At 43.6% G+C, this 18062-nt stretch overlaps 1 protein-coding gene across 1 annotated transcript in view; it reads left to right on the top strand.

Moving 5' to 3' along the window:
* The first annotated feature begins 714 nt into the window (after positions 1-714).
* UGCG (UDP-glucose ceramide glucosyltransferase) overlaps positions 715-18062 on the top strand; it is a 41723-nt gene continuing 24375 nt past the window's right edge. Inside the window, exon 1 of the mRNA XM_065861425.2 lies at positions 715-1126. Coding sequence (XP_065717497.1) covers positions 1029-1126 — 98 coding nt within the window. The 5' untranslated portion in view covers positions 715-1028. The remainder of the gene's footprint in view (positions 1127-18062) is intronic.

The following is an 18062-nucleotide window of genomic DNA, read 5'->3' as shown; positions in this document are numbered from 1 at the left end:
GGCACCAGCCCAGGGCTCTGGGAGGATCAGCACCCTCAGTGCCCTTCAGGTGCACACCTATGCTGGAAAAAGCAATCCTGTTCTGCGGCTGTCACCAAGACAGCTTTATGAATCAGAAACAGTAAATAACAAAATCATAGAATGGTTTGGTTTGGAAGAGACCTTCAAAACTCAACTAGTCCAACCCCTGCCATGAACAGGGACATCTTCACCCAGATCAGGTTGCTCAGAGCCCTGTCCAGCCTGGCCTGGGATGTCTCCAGGGATGGTTCATCCACCACCTCTCTGGGCAACCTGGGCCAGTGTTTCACAACCCTCAGTGTAAAAAATTTCTTCATGTCGGGCCTGAATAAGAAAGGCTGTGCAGCCCTGTCAGCCCACCTGCTTCTGCAAGTAAAGTGCTGTGGTCTCGTCAGCGGTGGCGACAAGGACTTGCCGGGGTAAGGAGCGTTTTCAAAAGCCACCAGCAAAGCTGGAGGACACGGAGCGCGCGCCTGCTCCGCTCCCTCAGCCCTCTCCGGGGTGACCTCCGGGCCGCACCCCGCCCGCCACCGCGGCCCCGGCTCCGCTCCTGCCCTCTGCAGCCGCCCGGTGCCGCCGGCCCGAGGGGGACGCCGCAAGGTCACGCAGCCGGCGGCGCCGAGGGGAGCGAGGCCGCGCCGGGCCGGGCCGGGCCGGACCCGGCCCTGCCCTGCCCTGCCCCGGGGGAGTGGAGGCGCGGTAAAACATTTAACCGCCCGCCCGCCAGCAGTGCCAGCCCCGTGATTCCCCACCCGCCTTTCCAGGCGCAGCCGCGAGCAGGGGGCGGGCGCCGGCAGTCAGCGGGCAGGCCGGGCCGCTGGCTCCTCAGTGTGCGAACGGTTGGCGGCGCGGAGGCCGGCGGAGCAGTTGAGGCAGCAGAGAAGCGACAGCTCGGGAGCCCGCCCGCGACAGCCGCCGCTCCACACACCGACAGGCCGCCAAGCCGCCTTCCCTCGCTTCGCTCCCGCTCCACCGCCGGCTTCTGCTCGGGCCGCCGCGCCCCGGCGATGGCGGTGCTGGCTCTGGCCCTGGCGGGACTCGCCATCTTCGGGTTCATCCTCTTCGTCGTGCTGTGGCTCATGCACTTCATGTCCATCATTTACACGTAAGCGAGGGCCGCGGCGGGCCGGGGGAAGGGGGCACATGGCGCCGGCGTTGTTCCCTCACCCCCCTCCACCCCACCCACCCACCCGCCCGCCATCGCACCGAGAGCGGCCCCGCTGCTGAGGAGACGAGCAGCGGCCTCGTCTCCTTCCACCGCGCCGCCTCCCCGGCGGGCCGGCGGCACCTCTTCTCCTCTCCCCGCGGGTGTCAGGTACGGGGGGCCTCCCGTCTCCCTTCCCCTGCCCCGGGGCCGGCGGGTCTCGGCTGAGGGCCGGCGTGCTGGGGGCGTCCGCCGCCGGTGTCCGGCGGCCGTCGGCGTCAGGCCCGGAGGAACCCCGGGGGTCGGTCGGGCCGGCGGTTGCGAGGGCACAGCTGATATCCGCCTTCGGGTAAAACCCGCTCTCCGCAGGTTTCTGCCGCCTGCCTTTGCACCGTGATCTTTGTTCCTTTGCCTCAGCGCTGGTAGGGAAGGCTCGGGTTTTGTTGTGTGCTGGTACACCTGTGCAGCCAGGCTTTTCTGCGGGTGGTGAGGGACAAATGTAAGCAGCAGTTACAAAGTGTGTGCTTTTTCACTGTGTGCTGAGTGTACAGTAGAATCAAAGCAGCGCAGTACCTTGTGCTGACCAGGCAGAATTTTAGCTATAAGTACGCCTTTTTTTTTTTCTTTTTTTTTTTTTAGAAATAATGATAGGACTAGTAAAAATATATATTGTGTGTCCATACCCTTCGATAACTCCAAGGAAAGAATGCTTTAGGGTTTTGTGAGGAGTGTTTGCACTTTCGTGGCCGACAAAGAAAGCAGATTCCTGGTTGAGCTTGGCAGAGGAATTGTCTGTGGATATGTGGGGAAAGGATTAAGAACACACCCCTCTTTCTGTGAAGACCATGTTTTTACCCTCTTAAATAAAAGGCCACTGTTGCATCACTGAAGGGCTTAAAAAAAATCTGAATGTCTGTTTGCTTTACTTGTGCTTATCTGTTCTCCTTTCTTGCTGTTACACATGCATCTGATAGGTATCTGTGATAAACCTCAGCCCTTGTTGAAGGCAAAGCTCCTCTTGAATTTGTGAATACAAGAGAATTGCTTTTGCTACTCTTGGTCATGGTTGCCTTGTTCTTTATGTGAAATCACTTATAAGCTCTGATCATCTTTCTGTACTGTAGTTCAGTTGTCTTTAGATCATATATTTATTGAAGTAACTAACTTCTTTCTTAAAAATTAGCTGTATGGGTTGTTTTGGGCACAAATGGCAGGATTTCAGAACTGGTGAGCTGCCTAGTAGGGGAAGAGAACATGGACTACCATGGGCACAGCTGATGCTGGGCTGCTTTGAAGCTGATGGAAACTGCCCATTTCATGCTGAAACCTCTATCTTATCAAATGAGCGTGTATGATGTTGCTGCTCATAAATCTTTAAGGAAGAGTGGCAGCTGTGAGGTGCAGGAGATATGTGTGAGAGGATAAACAGGAGAAAAAAGAATGAAATACACTAAGAGACATGAGAGGAGAACCAGAGGAAGGGGACATTGTTGGGCAGTGCACACTGCAGGAGCTGTGACTCAAAGGGAGTACCTCTTGTGGAGGCTGCACATGGGAGCAGGGACACTCCTGGGTGGTCTGTGGGCTGCAGGTAGGTCATGCCAGCGCATGGCCTGAAGGGCCATGCATGCCAGAGCATCATCCCCTGAAGGGACTGACCCGTAGGCAACCCATGCTGAGGTAGAGACACCCCAAGGGACTGTAGCTGGTGGGTGACCCACCTGTGAGAAGACCACAGCCCATAGCAGACCCATACTGGGGCAGAGACTGCCAAAGGTGTTGCAGCCTGTAGGTAAGTCACTCTGGAGCACGTACACCTGCTAGAGCATCATCCCCTGAAGGGACTGACCCGTAGGCAACCCATGCTGAGGTAGAGACACCCCAAGGGACTGTAGCTGGTGGGTGACCCACCTGTGGGAAGACCACAGCCCATAGCAGACCCATACTGGGGCAGAGACTGCCAAAGGTGTTGCAGCCTGTAGGTAAGTCACTCTGGAGCACGTACACCTGCTAGAGCAGAGGAACAGTTAAGGAGCAACTGGCAGTGGAGAAAATGAGTAAGAAATGTGTCAGAAAAACCATTACGCACTGACCCTCGCCTCCTGCATTGCCTTGCTGAAGGACTTGGGAAGAACTGAGTGTAAGGAGCAGTGGAAACAACAGCAGTTCAGACAGAAAGGTGGGGAGGAAAGGTCTCTGACTGAAGCTGATCCTGGGGAATGAGGACAAATGCTGCTTCCCTAATAGGTTGATTGGTTGTATTTTTTTTCCAGTACCCAAATTGGTAACTAATTGGCTGTTAATTGGCAATAATTTAAGTAGAGTTCCTTGAGTTGAGACTGTTTCTACCAGTGACAGCGAACAGTTGGGAATGTGGGCAGCAGCTGGACCTGATGTGGAATGGGGCTGAAGTACTTGCCATGGTGTGATTTTTTTTTTTTTTTTTTTAAATTGGGAATTTGTGTTACAGATGTATATATTGTATTTGGTGAGTTAATCCAAGCAATATGTTAACAGGCGGAAGACTTGCCAGCTCTCAAGGAGATAGATAAGAATTGGGGTGATCTTGTCCTAGCCTGTGAGACCCAGGAGAAAAGTGTGCTTCCAGTAGGGCTCTCAAGTTACTGTCTCAGCAGGTTCAGAGCCAGGACCGACTGTCTTTGTCAGAGTAATGGGCTGGTGGTAACAGGTCAATGTAGTGTTCACTGCAAAAAGGTGGCCCTTGGTTGGAGCTGAGCAGCTGGTAGCACTGAAGTCACCAAATTGCAGCTGTGCTGGTTTGCAGGCTGTTGTGTTGGAGCTGCCCCAGTTACAGTGATTTGGCAGATCTGTGGAAACGGGACCACTGCTCCCCATAGCCTGACCACGTAGCTGCCGTTTGCTTTCAGTGAAATTCAAGAGATGCTGGACACCTACAGCAGCCATCCCAGGGAGATGGCCTTGCAGTGGCTGTGGTGGTGCTGGGAAACTGAAGCTGGTGGGATATAGCTGATGGCTGAAGAAAGCATTGCTCTGATGAGTTTGGAGCCTGTGCCTCTTGTGAGCACTGCCCTGCACAAGGGAGGAGAGCTGTGGGCTTGTCTAGTGGAATGGTATGTGGAGGGAGGGCCTTGTCCTGCAAACAAGACACCCCTATGAAGGGAATTAGCAGAGGAAGGTAACCAACTGTGTTTGTGTCAACTGCTGGAGTCCATTTATGGGGAAGGGACCACAGATAGATGATTGTTAATTCCATGGCCTGAAAATTCTGGTGGCTGGACATTGTCGTTAGTGTCTCTCATCTCATTGAGAGTTTTTTGCCCTGAGCAGCAGGCACATCATACTGCACCCTTTCCTAGACCACTGAGGTATGAAGGGGTCTTCACTTATAGATGGAAACTCCTTTTGATGTCAGTGGGAGGATGTAGTATTAGACACTGCACCTGTTACAGGAAGGGAAGAAGATGAAACTAATTAGTCTTCCTGGTGTCTGTGTGTTGTTTTTTTTTTTTGTGGACAGTGGTGTTGGTTTACTAATTTTTTAAAGTCATTGGGGTAGGGGCTGTTTGTCCTTCATCTGCACTGCTTCTAGCAGTGCTGAACTGGTGAGTTGGAAGGGCTGATCTGTGCCACTGAAGAACTAAGATAATGTTGAAACGTGTCAGGAAAGCTGTTGTGGCTGAGGCAGTCCTCCTCCTGTGGTTCCCCACTAGTATTTTAGATGTTTGATTTGGCAAAATACTTGGAACATGTGTGAATTAAGTAGATAAATAGGATTGTTCAAGAAAGTAAGCTTTTTTAGTCTTGAAGTGCTGTCAGCAGTTGTCAGGGTTCAGGTCATGACAGCATTTCAGCTGTGTTGGTTTGAGCTGTAATTGCTTTAAAAGATGTAAGTTTGGGATATCTAAGGTACCATGCAAGGTCTTGGTTGAGGAAGAATATCTCTTCTTTCAGACTCCATTTGCAGAATCTGGTTCTTGCCACCTCTTTCCCTACTGCCTTCCCCACTTTCAGTGGTTTTGGTTTATAAATAAGTATAGTAGGATGGGTTGATTTAATATTCCTTTAAAATAAACAGGTGGGCTGAAGCAATGAATGGCAAATAGCCACACTGTTAAGTCAAAAGGCAAATCTTTATAAGTTGTCTAATGTATGTGATTATGAAATGGGTCTTGGTTTGGTGTTCTGTAAGTAATACACAGTCAGTGAACTAAAGGCAATAAACATGGAGCAAATAGCAGGTTTTTATAGTTAGTGCAGTTTACATGTGTTGCTATACATAGCAAGGCTGTTGTATTTGATCTGTTGGAGCTGTTGTCCTTTATACCCAGCTTGGGACCTTGACTAAGACCCTTTCTTGCTTGTATATAGGATGTTCAGCCACCAGCTGATCCAGTAGGAAGAGTTCAGTGTTGGAAATTACTTGATATACTGACTCTGAAACCATCTGAAGGTGTGTAGTTGTGTGGATAACTAAAATGAACTTTGAGAACTAAACACAGATGTATAGCTGTATCTGAAATGGAAGACCGTGGGTATGATAACAGAAATGGATTTATAAGTATTGGCTAAAGTGTTGTCCAGGGAACTGAGGAGTATATATTGATATTGTAGCAGTCTACTAAAATGTGATGATTCTTACTAACTTCCATTCTAAGGGTGTACAAAGAGCAGAATAGAGCTCTTAAGAAATCACAGAAAAAGTAAAACCAAACAAAAACCCACAAAAACCCTCACAAAACCCCAAACAAACAAAAAACACCAAAAAGCAAAAAAAATTTTCCCCACCCCACAACTCTTTTCTTGGGCTTTATGGCACTCTAACAGATCTCTTAGTTCTGAATCACTAGCTAGTAAGAGCTGTGACAGTGGATTTGCTGACTTAGCTGTATTTCAAAATGGGTGGTTCTAGTTTAATAATGATAGAAGCTTTCTGAACATGTGCCTCTTTCTAAAATAAAGCTGGCAAGTGAAGCCTACAGAACCTAGAAAATACCTTAAAGCATAATCAATCTGATCTCAGTTTCCTTACTATGTCTTCAGGCTTTAGTCTAAAAATGAATTATTGAGTTTATATTTTATTTTTCTCTGAATAAGTCACTTCTAGTTGCTGATGATTTATTTCAGTTTGAACATGAAGTAGAGGTGTGTATTGTAAATTTATTCTGGGACTAAGGAGAGGCAATAGAACGGCTTATAAGCTAAGGAAGTAAAATTCAATCTTTGACTTGTACTCAACATAGCAACAGAGTTCCTAAGAAATGTTTGGTAAATCTCTTAATATGTTTACATCTTGTTGCTTCATTTGTCTGGTCCCCAAAACCAGACTCATGGAGTTGTGTTTAGGTTTTGAGTCTCCATTGTTCTTGTAACAGTTGTTGATGGCAGTTTAAATATAACACTTGCTGTAAATAACTTACTTTCTTGAAAGCATCTACAGTCAGTTGACACTGGGGTATAAGTACTCAGTTTCCAGGTAGAAGCGGGAATGGTAGTGCATGTCATTTAATTGATAAACACTGTTGTATTTACCTTTTTAAAATAATTTTGTCTGTGACTTACACTAGTCAATGAAGAAATAATGAATTCTGCATTCATGTTGGCGTTTGGACAATTGGGCCCATTGTGCCTTGTCTGTGCGTGAAACCCGAGACTTTCAGATACATATAAATGTAATAAAACACCTGAATCTAACTAGAAGCAATTAATAGACTTAACGTAATGCATATCACACATGGAAGAAATTCAGTTTGTACAGAGGCATAAAACTCAAGTTTCCTGAAGTACTTCTGCAGGACTGAAGAGCTTTCTAAATGTGGCTTTGAAACCTGGATAAAAAACCCGGTATAGCCAATGTTTGACTTCTTTTTTGTTATTTGAAGTCATTTAGATCTTTTGGTTAATAATCTATTACTGTATAATAATTGTGACCTTTTATTCTTAAGAAAATAATTGTATTTCTCTTGACGGTGTATTTGATTGTCGTATCACCTTGTTTTTCTCTTTTTTCCTCCCTTGCTGCTCAGCCCATGATTTGTGACCAGGTTTACCCTGCTAAGTTCTCTGGCCTGTCTGTCTTCTGTCATCTGCTTTTGACATTTTGCTTGTTGGTGAGGCTGTCTCTTTCTTTGAGCTGTCTTATATTTTCCACTGTCAGTGTCTGGCAATAGATTGGCTAAAGCAGCTGTTAAGAGCCATAGTAGTCATTCACTTTGCCATCATAGGGTTGCATTTTCTTTGACTTGTGGAAGTGCTTCAGAGGCAGTCTTGTCACAGACAGGAGGCAGGAGGCCATGTTGTGTAGATCTGGTTTAGAAGGTGATCTTTAGAGAACTTGCCTGTTACTGTCAAGTGTTACCAGGCACAAGTGAACTAATATTTTGGTTAACTTTGGAGATAATGCAAATACTTGTTTCTGAGATTAGAGGTACCCTTCCCTCTTCTTGATGATCAAACAGAAAACTGAGAAGTGTGGTTGTACTGGAGCTTCTCCATGCAGTGGCTGGAAGACGTCTAGCATGTGCAGAATGCTATGCCTGTGTTTGAGTTTGTCTTCATTCCTTAGCTGAATGTGTTTTGAGCTTGAACCACTTACATTGAAGTCTTCCAGGCGGGTTGTTTACTTCAGGGTAAATAGTTATTCCAGTTACATAGCTGATAAGCTTGATGGTAAATTGTTGGTAGCTTTAACAATAGATTGTTGTCTGTGATCTTGCATGCATGGAACAGGGAACAGTGGAACCTCATGGTCTGTATTAGTAATCAGTTAGAGGTAGGGGTGAGAGTCGGTTTTCCAGCATTGTGAAGGGAATCAGAGTGCTTCAGGCTGGAAATGCCTCTTGGAGGTTCAGCTCCAACCACCTGCTCAAAGCTGGACCAAACCTCAGCAGTTTGCTGTATGTGTGGTACATAGATAGAATAATGATAGCTTGTGATAGAAGAAGGAGACCACTGAAGAGGTGCTAAGCTTGAGATGCCCAAAATCATTGAGGTCAGTGTTAGGACCAGTAGTGTTTGACATCCTCATTAATGGCTTGGAAGATGGGACATAGCAGCAAGTTTGCTCACAATACAGAACGGGAAAGAGTGGCTGATGTACCACATGAGTGTGTTGCCATTCAGAGGGACCTGGACAGGCTGGAGAAATGGTGTGATGAGAGCTTCATGAAACTTAACCAAGGAAAATGCTGAGTCCTGCATCTGGTGGGAGTAGCTCTATGCATCAGCACAGGCTGGCAGCTGAGTGGCTGGGAAGCAGCTTGGCAGAAAAGAACCTGGAAGTCCTGGTGGATGCCAATTTAACTATGAAAAGCAGTGTGCCTGTCATGGCAAAGAAAGCCGTCAGCATCCTGAGTTGCATTGCTGGCAGGCTGAGGGAGGTGATCCTTCCCCTCTATGCAACACAGTAAGGCTATGTCTGGGGTGCGTGCACAGTTTTAGGCTTCTTGGTGTGAGGAACATGGATTTGGCTTAGGGCTACAGAGGTGGTGGAACTGCAGCATCTGACATAAAAGGAGGAACTGAGAGCTGAGGCTGTTCAGCCTGGAGAAGGCTTGGGGGGGGCAATCCCATCAGTGTGAGTAAATACCTGATTTTTGAGGGGGTAGAGAGATGTGAGGAAGACAGGGCAAGACTCTCTTTAGTGGTGCCCAGTGACAGGATGAGAGTCAACAAGCCTCGTTCTAGTGAAAGACTCTTGTTTTAAACAAAGGAAGGCTTTCATGGTTGAATACTGGAACAGGTTTTCTGCAGAGACTTTGGATGCTCCATCCTTGGAGACAGGAAAGGCTGACTGGATGGTCCTGAGCAACCTACTCTAGTTAACCCCACTTTGAGCCATGGAGTTGGAGTAGCTGATCTCCAGAGGTGCCTTCCAACTCCTGTTGTGCTGTGATTTTGTGAAAGATGACAACCAGGCTGCTGCCTGGACTATTATGAAGCAATTGACTCAGAAGGAGGTTGTGTGGAGGGTGTAAGCTGTGTATGTTGCTTGTTTTCAACAAGTTGAAATTTACGTGATGCTATATGGTCAGAAGGTTTAAATTTAGCTAATCCTTAGGAGAAGACAGATCTGGAGAAAGCAGGAGTTAATTTTTTGTTATTTATGCTAAGATTGTGGTTGAATTATTAATCTTGTACTACAAGATTAATAATTAGGGAAAGCAAAACAGTGCAGAGCCAGAAATCTGAGAGTGATAATAACGTGGGAGAAACCCCATAATGTTGGAGGCAGTTAGGGGAAGGCCAGTTTTTTAATGGTTTGAGTTGTGAGGATAAGAAGGACTAGAAACTTTGGGGTGACAATATGGTAGTAGCATCTCTGAACATGAATGATTTCAACAGTGCAAGGAATCAAGGCCTAGATTAGACTGTCTAGCATAGATTTAAAGGAAAGGAATTGTGGCAGACTGGATAGTATGCTTATGTTGAGAGGAGGGAAGATGGTGCAATAGTTGTGACAATTGGTTTTTAAAACCCTCAAAAAATTTTTTTTTGGGGAAAGCAAAGAGAGAACACTATCAGAGTAGGTAAAGTGGAAATGAAATGGGTTAGGTTAGTGCCACCCATGAAGCTTTTGGAGGGGAAAAAGGGCATCCAGGTTTGTATGTCAGCTGAGTGGAAGAAGCTGAACAGTGGGATAAGGAAGAATATAACTATTTGTCTCCTTTCATTGGGATATGAATATTTCAAAGAATTTTAATGAAGCTGATGCTTTACATCAACTATGTTTCTATAAAGGCATAACTTTTGATTAAGATGGGCAAGAAGAGTGGTACATGATAAGTGACCTTAAAAATTAATTTATGAAATTTCTGTGAGAACGGCTCTGTGGCATGCTAAGTATGTAAGTAGTTTTACTGGTTTACTAGAGCACCCTTCAGTATTTGTGTCCATCACTCCCTGGGAAATGCTTAATGCCAAGTAATGGTTTCAGAGTTTACTGGGCTTTTTATATTTTATTTTAACTGAAATGAGGTTCTGTGGTTTTGACACACTTAATAGTGGTTTTGCATTTTACTGAAAACTATGATTTAAAATACATTATTAATTGTGAGAAGTGTTTTGCTATAGATCAGAAAAAGCTTTTCATTTTGCTAATTGCAAGTTGAATAGTTTTGCATTTTCTTAAATATGTTGCTTTTAATAATAGTTGAGGACCTAGGCTAGACTGTAGCATAGCTTCTCATAATTGGCCTGGGTTGAATTCATATGTTGAGTCAAATTATTGAAGTTGCAGCATGCATAGAGAAAGTCTTACATGCTGTCCTTTGGACAAGTAAGGTAAAAACATGTTTACAAGCACAGACAAAGATAGGAAGCCAAAATGAGGCATTGTAGTAACTGAAAGGTCAGGACCATCTTAGCAGTGCTACTTGTAACTTTTTGCTTTGGAATTGTGTTTCTTAAAGTAATCTTTGAACACTTGATAGGTACTTCAAGTGGACTAATCTTTTTTCATTAAAACAGTGGGCTAACTAATAATGTACCTTTGAATGGGATAATGAATAATGTATCTTTGTTTCTGGTAGTTGGTTTGATCTGGTTTAGCACACTCGTATTATTGTCCCCCTCTTCAGAAACACTTTTCTGTAAACCAAAGACTGGGCTTTATTCCTCCCCCTGGAGCTCATCTTAACTTTGAGTGGTACAGTCCATGAGGAGGAATCTGTAAATGGAGTTAAACATGCATTTTTGTTGTTTGCAAATGTCCTGTTTTTCTTGAGGTCTTTGTTCAATGTGCATGTATAGTAATGACTTCCCAGGTGACTGTTGATTTGGTTTAATGATGGATCGTGTGCTACATTTCATTATGAAGCTGAAAAAACGTTTCTCTAGTCATATGTTCACCTTATTAGACACAGAACAACCAAGCAGCTGAAATTTAGGTTTTGGTCAATGCAGTGAGCTCTTATTGAGGAGATATCCTAAGCAATTTCCAATGAATTACTTTTTTAGCTTAAATCAACATATATTTTTCTTGCAAACCTTGCTAAATTAAGATTCTGGATTAAAAAGAGGTGCAAAACTTTCAGATTCATCTTCAAGAGTACATGTAGCGTGAACTGTTGAAAATAATGATAGGAGTAGCAACTAGAAAGTAAGAAGTTCTTCCTGGTTTTATTCTCACAAATAGCTGTGATGTGCTAGGGCAAAGTGGGGAGCAGACAGGATCTTCAGGCTGCAGGATTTTGTGGGATTTTTTGACTGCTTTTTTCCCCTGCCTGTTATATACAGTATGAGGTAGTCCAGTGGTTGGCTGAAAGACACTGTGTCAAGGGTTGTACCTGTTAACCCTTTGAAATACTAATGAGGTGCTTCAAAATTAAGATACGCCACAGTTCCTTTTAAGCAGTTTTAAGAGGTATGATACGGAAGTTTTGTAACAGCATTTCCAAGTGGATTGTTTTATGTAGATTGTGTAATGGTGAAGAAGGTAAATGTTTTTCTTGAGGATCCATTTACCCAGTGCTGTGTGGCTTGTTTTGTTTTTGTTTTTAATAGAGAAGGAGGGTGACATTTACCAAGTTAGTTTTTCTGATCTGTTGGAAACCAAGCAAAAAAATTGCTCTTCTGAAATGCTGTCAAACATGGTGTTGAGTGTAGAATTGTTACTTTAATGTTTTCTTTGGAAGGCTTTTTCTAATTGATTTCTTCAGTTTCTGATGTTTCTTAGAGGAGACTTATTCAAGCTCTTCAAGGCATTTCCAGCACAAGGGCAGCAAGAATGTCTTTCTGAGAATTGTGTAGTCCAGGCAAGGTTTACAGCTTTATTATCCTCAGTTGGGGTAATAGGGCCTGGGACTGTGTGTTCAAACTTCTGTGAGTTGGTGCTTGAGTAAGGTTTTTGCTTCAGTGCTATGCTGTTCTGTGCTCTGGAAACACTTGCAGCTGAGTTACATAGAAAACAGCCTGCCATCCACTGAAAAGAAAAAATAATATTGGCATAGTATCTGCTTTAAGATTTGTTAATGTAGTTTCTGTTTAGTCATTAACACAATTCTGTTGCTGGCAGTTAACTGTTTTGGAAGCTTTTAGGGAAAAGAAACTGGAAAATGCTGATGGGTCACAGTGATCTTTGGTACAAAGGGAATGGTAAGAAGCAACCTGGGGCTTGTAGGAAGCACATTAATATTTAGCAAATTATGTCATTTAAACTTATGCCTTACAAAATGAATAGGGCTGAGGTATTTTAATCCTAAAGATTTGCAAAATAAAGGTCAGAAAAACGAATTTATTAGTTTCACAGTACAAATGTTCTAAGGCTTTCTATTTTAAAAGATCCCATACTTAAAATGTGAAGGGTTGATCATGTATTAAAGCTATCTGCTGTGGTTGGTTTGTCTGGCCCACAGTTACTGCCATTCTCAGGAGGCAATTTCATAAATAAAACACAAATCATGCTGGATGCAGTTCCCTGAAGTTGCATAATGTTATTTGCAAGGAGTCTGTATCAAAAAGCATTTGTTATATCTATGTCTCTGGCTTTCAGTTTGATGCTTAAAGGGATAATCCAAATAACTTCCTGCCCCTACACCTTTCTGAACACTTCTGCCATTATAATCTGCCTTTAGTGAGCTTGTGGCTACATGGTGACTCAGATCAGCAAGCTAGCTTTTTCTGTGGGATAGTTCTCAGTTTGATCAGCAGCCTGATCCGATTTATCTTGTGGTGCTGACTGCTTTAAGCCACCGGTAGGCTGAGGGTGTGGGAAAGCAGGAACAGAGAATGAATTGCTATTTCAATGGCAGCCTGCAAATAGACTGCAAGGAATAACTGTGTTCATTTTAATTCTTGGTGTCATCCGTGTTATTGGCAACTTCCTGTGTTTTTGTTAAGCATGTTTAATTTCAGCTTGCTGAATTGTAAACTGTCTAGGATTCGGACAGTAAAAGGGTTCCCATTACTTCAGATTTAACTACAATCTTTTGTATGGGATCCTGATTTTTTCTCTTATCATGTAGGTGTGTGAGGACAGGGAGAGGGGAGGAATTTCTAGATTAAAAAAATGCAGTGTTTTCTGGTTTTAGGATGAGACCTGTAGTGTTGGGTCTTTCTTCTTCCTGAATAATGGTATTTTTTTACTTAAAACTCCTAAACACACTTGGAAAAAAAATTTTACTTCCCCCTGCACCCTACCTCTAAAAAGAAAGAAAAAAAAACTCTGTCAAGTTATAGGTTGCATCTACTGAACATGATTTTTGTGATAACATTTGGAAGGTGCTTCGTAAAGAATTTCAGCTCTGTATGAATAAGTCAAATTCATAATGTTGAAAAGCACTAGATAGGATTTCTATTGTTGTATATTGTATGATTTTATTTGTCTTTACTAGCCACTGATTGAACTACTACTTCCCAAAACTTTAAGAACAAATCAATGTTTGGATTTTGAGAACATTTACCTTCTGAAAAATTAAAATTATCACAATCTAGGTTCTTTCTCAGTTGTGTCTTCTCAAGACCTTTAATTCAACTTTTTATTTTTGGTGGTGAAGCTTTCTACGGTCCTTTCCTTTTTTTTTTTCCTTTCTTCTTCTTTCCCCCTGCCTGTGGGGTATGTGTAGTACAGAAGAAAATATGCATTGAAAATGAATGAAATGTTTGGTCTGCCTTCTGCCCTCAGCTGGCATGTGATGAAGCTGTAACTAGTGGCAGCATGCTTTTCAACATAAACTTCTAGTGTGCAAACAGTAGGATTACATTGTTTTCAGTTTTTTTGCAGGCATGCACAAACCCATGACTATTTCTCTGCTGGCAGTGAGACACAAGAAGTCTGTACTACAGAGTGGGCTCCTGAATCTTACCCACCATTTCCTTCTTTCAGACTTGTCTACTTCCTTCTATTTCTGAGCATTTTATCAAGGCCAAGTGTCACAGTAGTTGTTTTTGATTACAATTGCTGTCATTTTAAAAGTGACATTAAGATTTCCTCATAAGTCCTTTCTACTTGTCCTGAGCTGTGCATTTCTGCTGCTCTGTGTTGTTGGATCTGACCCTTGTGTAACTCTTAGGTTGGTGGGTAGGTGGATCGACTTGTCATGTGTCCTTATGGCCTTTGAATCAGATGTAGGTGAGTTGCAAGAGTGGCAGATGGGGAAGGCTCCTGACCCGAAAACACTGGTTGAATGGTGGGAAGGGTTGACCCAGGCAGATAAGGGCAGGGAGCAAGCTCTAAGGATATGAATGCTATAAAGGAAAACTGATGCAGAGCTGGTTGTGGAAGAATTTTCAGGAGCCTGACCCTACTCCTTGTGTATGTTTCTAGGGGAAGGTATTGTACCTCTGGTACTTCAGTTGTGCTGGCACTGGTCCTGCTCTGATTCCATGGTGAGTGGGTTTATGCTTCTCATCCACTGGCAGCTTGGCTCTTCTGGAAGTTCACTGGAGTCTGAGAAGGAAGGAGACCCTCTTCCTCCTCTTCTCCTGTGATCTTGATACTACATTCACAGCCTCCTTCTTGAGCATGCTCTGCATCTTCTTGCAGCCTTCCCTAAGGTGCCCTAACTCTAATTTGGCATAAGACAACCTGAAACAGGAGAAAAAAAGTCACATTTAATCTTCTGTAAAGTCAGTGAGTTGATGCAGGATTTTATGGGCATTGAGACTGACGTGATGTCTAGTTTGACTGTGTTGATGGCAACATAGAGAAAGAACGCTGGGAAATCTTTGCTAGTGAAGCTTCATGATCACCTTGCCACAGACTTTCAAACTGTGTACTTGCCAAGTTAAACTGACAAAATGGTAACATTACAAAATGGTAATAGTTATGTGTTGATATTAGTATCTTAACTGGGTGACTGTGGCATCAGACAAATGTCAGCACCACTGAGAAGCACGGCACATCCCAGAAAAAAGAGGGGAAAGGAGGAAAGAGGGAGTGCCTCTCAGCAGTAGTCTGTAGTTAAACCGGTTCAACTATGTTACAAAGCATCACTCTAGTGGGGGAAAAAAGGTTGAAAAGAAGATAAAGGTGTTTAATTCTTGATTTAAGAATAGTTCTGTTGATTTACTAGGAGGCCTCTGGCCACAGGTGATTTTTTTGTTTGTTTTATTTCTTTTGCAATTTTAAAATTTATGTGAAGTCCAGGGGTAATAGTGTAATAGGCCTCTTAATGCACGGTGGTATGCTGGTGTCCATAAATCTGGGTATAATAAATAAGTAGTTGATAATAGTGTATTATTCAGACTTAGTTGTGTCATTGCAGAGTCTCCTCTTGTGCTTGTCTGCCTCCACACCCGAGTGTCTTGTTTTGCGTCCTGGTGCGGTGGTCCTTTTTTCCCGAGTTCCAGCCAAAGCTCTCTGTTCAGCCAAGCTGTTCTTCTTTCCCATCAGCTTGTCTGTCATTACATGGCAACAGCCCCCATTCCTGTGACTTCAAGATTTCCTTTTTTAAGAACAACCAGCCTCCTGGACCCCTTTGCCCTTCAGGACTGTCTCCCATGGACTCTTTCAACCAGCCTCCTAAAGTCTACTCGCTGGAAGTCCAAGGTGGCAGTTCTGCTGACCACCCTTCTTCTCTGAGAATCAAACTTCTACCATTTCATGATTGCTGTGCCCCAGGCAGCTTCTAACCGTCATATCACCTGTGAGTTTGCAAACAAGTCCAGCAGCCTACCTTCCCTAGTAGGCTCACTGACCAGCTGTTTCAGGATGTCGTCTTCCATATGCTCCAGGACCCTCCTAGACTGTTTCTGCTATGTTGTATTTCTAGCAGACATTTGGTAGGTTGGAAGTCCCCCATGAGAAAAAGGGCTAGTGGTTGTGGGATGTCTCTCAGCTACTTACAGAATATTTCATCTGCCTCTTCATGCTGGTGGTCTCTAGCAGACTCCCACCAGGATATCTGCCTCATTAGCCTTCCCTCCCGAGTCTTACCCATAAGCACTTGACCATATCATCACCATCATTAAGCTCTACAGCAGAGGTGTCAAACTCATTTTCACTGGGGGCCACATCAAGTGTCGTGGTTGCCTTCAACATTTATACAGTCCTAAAATTACTTTTGGCCCTTTGAAGGCAACTGTGAGGCTGATGTGGCTGCTGGTGAAAATGAGTTTGACACCCCTGCCTTAGACAGTCAAACCACTCCATAACATACATGGCTACCCCACCTCCTCTCCTTCTTTGCCTATCCCTTCTGAAGAGTTTATAGCCATCTAATGCAGCACTCCAGTTGTGCGAGTCATCCCACCATGTTTCTGTGATTGCAACTTAGGGTTGCGATTTAGGGGTTGTCTGTAACACTTATTGGGCTCCTCCAGTCTTTCAGGTGTATGTAATGCTCTGACCAGTGTGGTGTACCCACAGCAAATTTTACTTTTTCTTCTGTATTTATTTTTTTTCTTCTGTATCTATATTTGGAAATGTTTTAAGACAAGATATGTATAAAAAGGAAGATATGGGGAGCTCATCCTTTTTACCTTTCTGTTGCCAGAAGAAGCAAGATAATATTACATTTTATTTCTCTTGTGTGAGCTGAGATCTCCTATCTCTTACTCCATAGCAGACTGATACAAGTACCTGTGTGAGATGGTTCAGCTCACTGATGTGGAAACAAACTGGGGAAAGAAGAGGCATGTAAATTCAGAAGCAGAGGCAGGAAAACAGCCCCTTTCAGAAGGATCTGCTAGTGTATGTTGGTGGTTTGTGGAACCATAGCCTTCAAGTCATGTTCAGTGCTGTCTTGCAATATTTAAGGATCTGGTACAAATTTATGACCAAGAATTACTTTCATCCCTCTAATAGGGTAGTTCTTTAAGTGAAGTCACTGCTGAGGGAAGGCTGAAATGACTGAATAAAGAGTGTTTAGGTTTTTTTCAGCTGCTTTGAGAAAGCGTATGTTACTATCTCAGCTGAGAGACACAGCAGTCTGCTGTAGCAAGCTTTTTGTTTTTCTTGGAATACTCTCCTGCCCTCAATGAGGTAGGCAGAGGAAGTGTAGTCTTGGCCTTTAAAGTAAGTTTTGTTGCTTAATTTAATACAGGTTAGCAAAAATTCATCATGTAGTCTACTGGGCAGTGGTAGCTTAGTTTTTGTCTTTGGAAACAGTTCTTTTTGTCTGAGAGAAGAAATCTAGATTGTAGTTGCTTCTATTGGTTAGTTATTATCATGGTGAGGAACTTAAGTTTGAGAAAACTTTGCAGATGCATCTTACATGATATAGGATAGTTGAAATATAGCTCCTGACACCATTTTGTATTCTGCTGCTTTTTTTCTTTTCTCGTGTACCTATATCATCACCAGACTGCTTAGAGGGAATTTCACAGTTTCACTACCTGAGGGTTGACGGCTGATCCATTTAATATGTGTTGACGCAGAAGTGCCTATGGGTAATCTGGCTACTCATCTTTCATACATAGGATCTGAAACTGCCTTTACATAGTGCTCTGCTGGCCTCTGTTTCAGAGCTCAAAGTCGTTACACATTCCTTGGTGTAGTGTTTTTCTGCACCTTGCTTCATTAGGCAAGAGTAGAAAAAATGCATTAAGCATGTACAGTATAGTTGATGTTTATGACTGCTTTGGGCTAATTTCAATGCAAAATAATATATTCTGTATGTAATACGAACTTTGTGGCAGGTTTGCTTTCCTTTATCATTTTGAACTGCACATGTCATGTGCTCTGTGGTAGTGAAGATCACTATGATCACATCTGCCTGAGAGAGCTGAACCACAATCACAAGTTTGTGCTCAAAGTACCAACTTGCTGCTTCATCTTACCTGTACTTTGGCAACTTTGGTGCATATTTTGTAACACACAGCTCCATCAACAATATTCATGTTGTTTAAATTTAGTCTATTTTGACTTTCAGCCTTAGTTGAATATTGTAACTTGTTCTGTAGAATCACAGAATGTCCTGAATTGGAAGGGACCCACAAGGACCATTGAGTCCAACTCCTGTCCCTGCACAAGACAACC

The sequence above is a fragment of the Patagioenas fasciata genome, chromosome Z, assembly GCF_037038585.1.
Source record: "Patagioenas fasciata isolate bPatFas1 chromosome Z, bPatFas1.hap1, whole genome shotgun sequence".
NCBI classification, from domain to species: Eukaryota; Metazoa; Chordata; class Aves; order Columbiformes; family Columbidae; genus Patagioenas; species Patagioenas fasciata.
The sequence above is the reverse complement of the archived record's forward strand: the minus strand, read 5'-3'. Positions and strand labels throughout refer to the sequence as shown.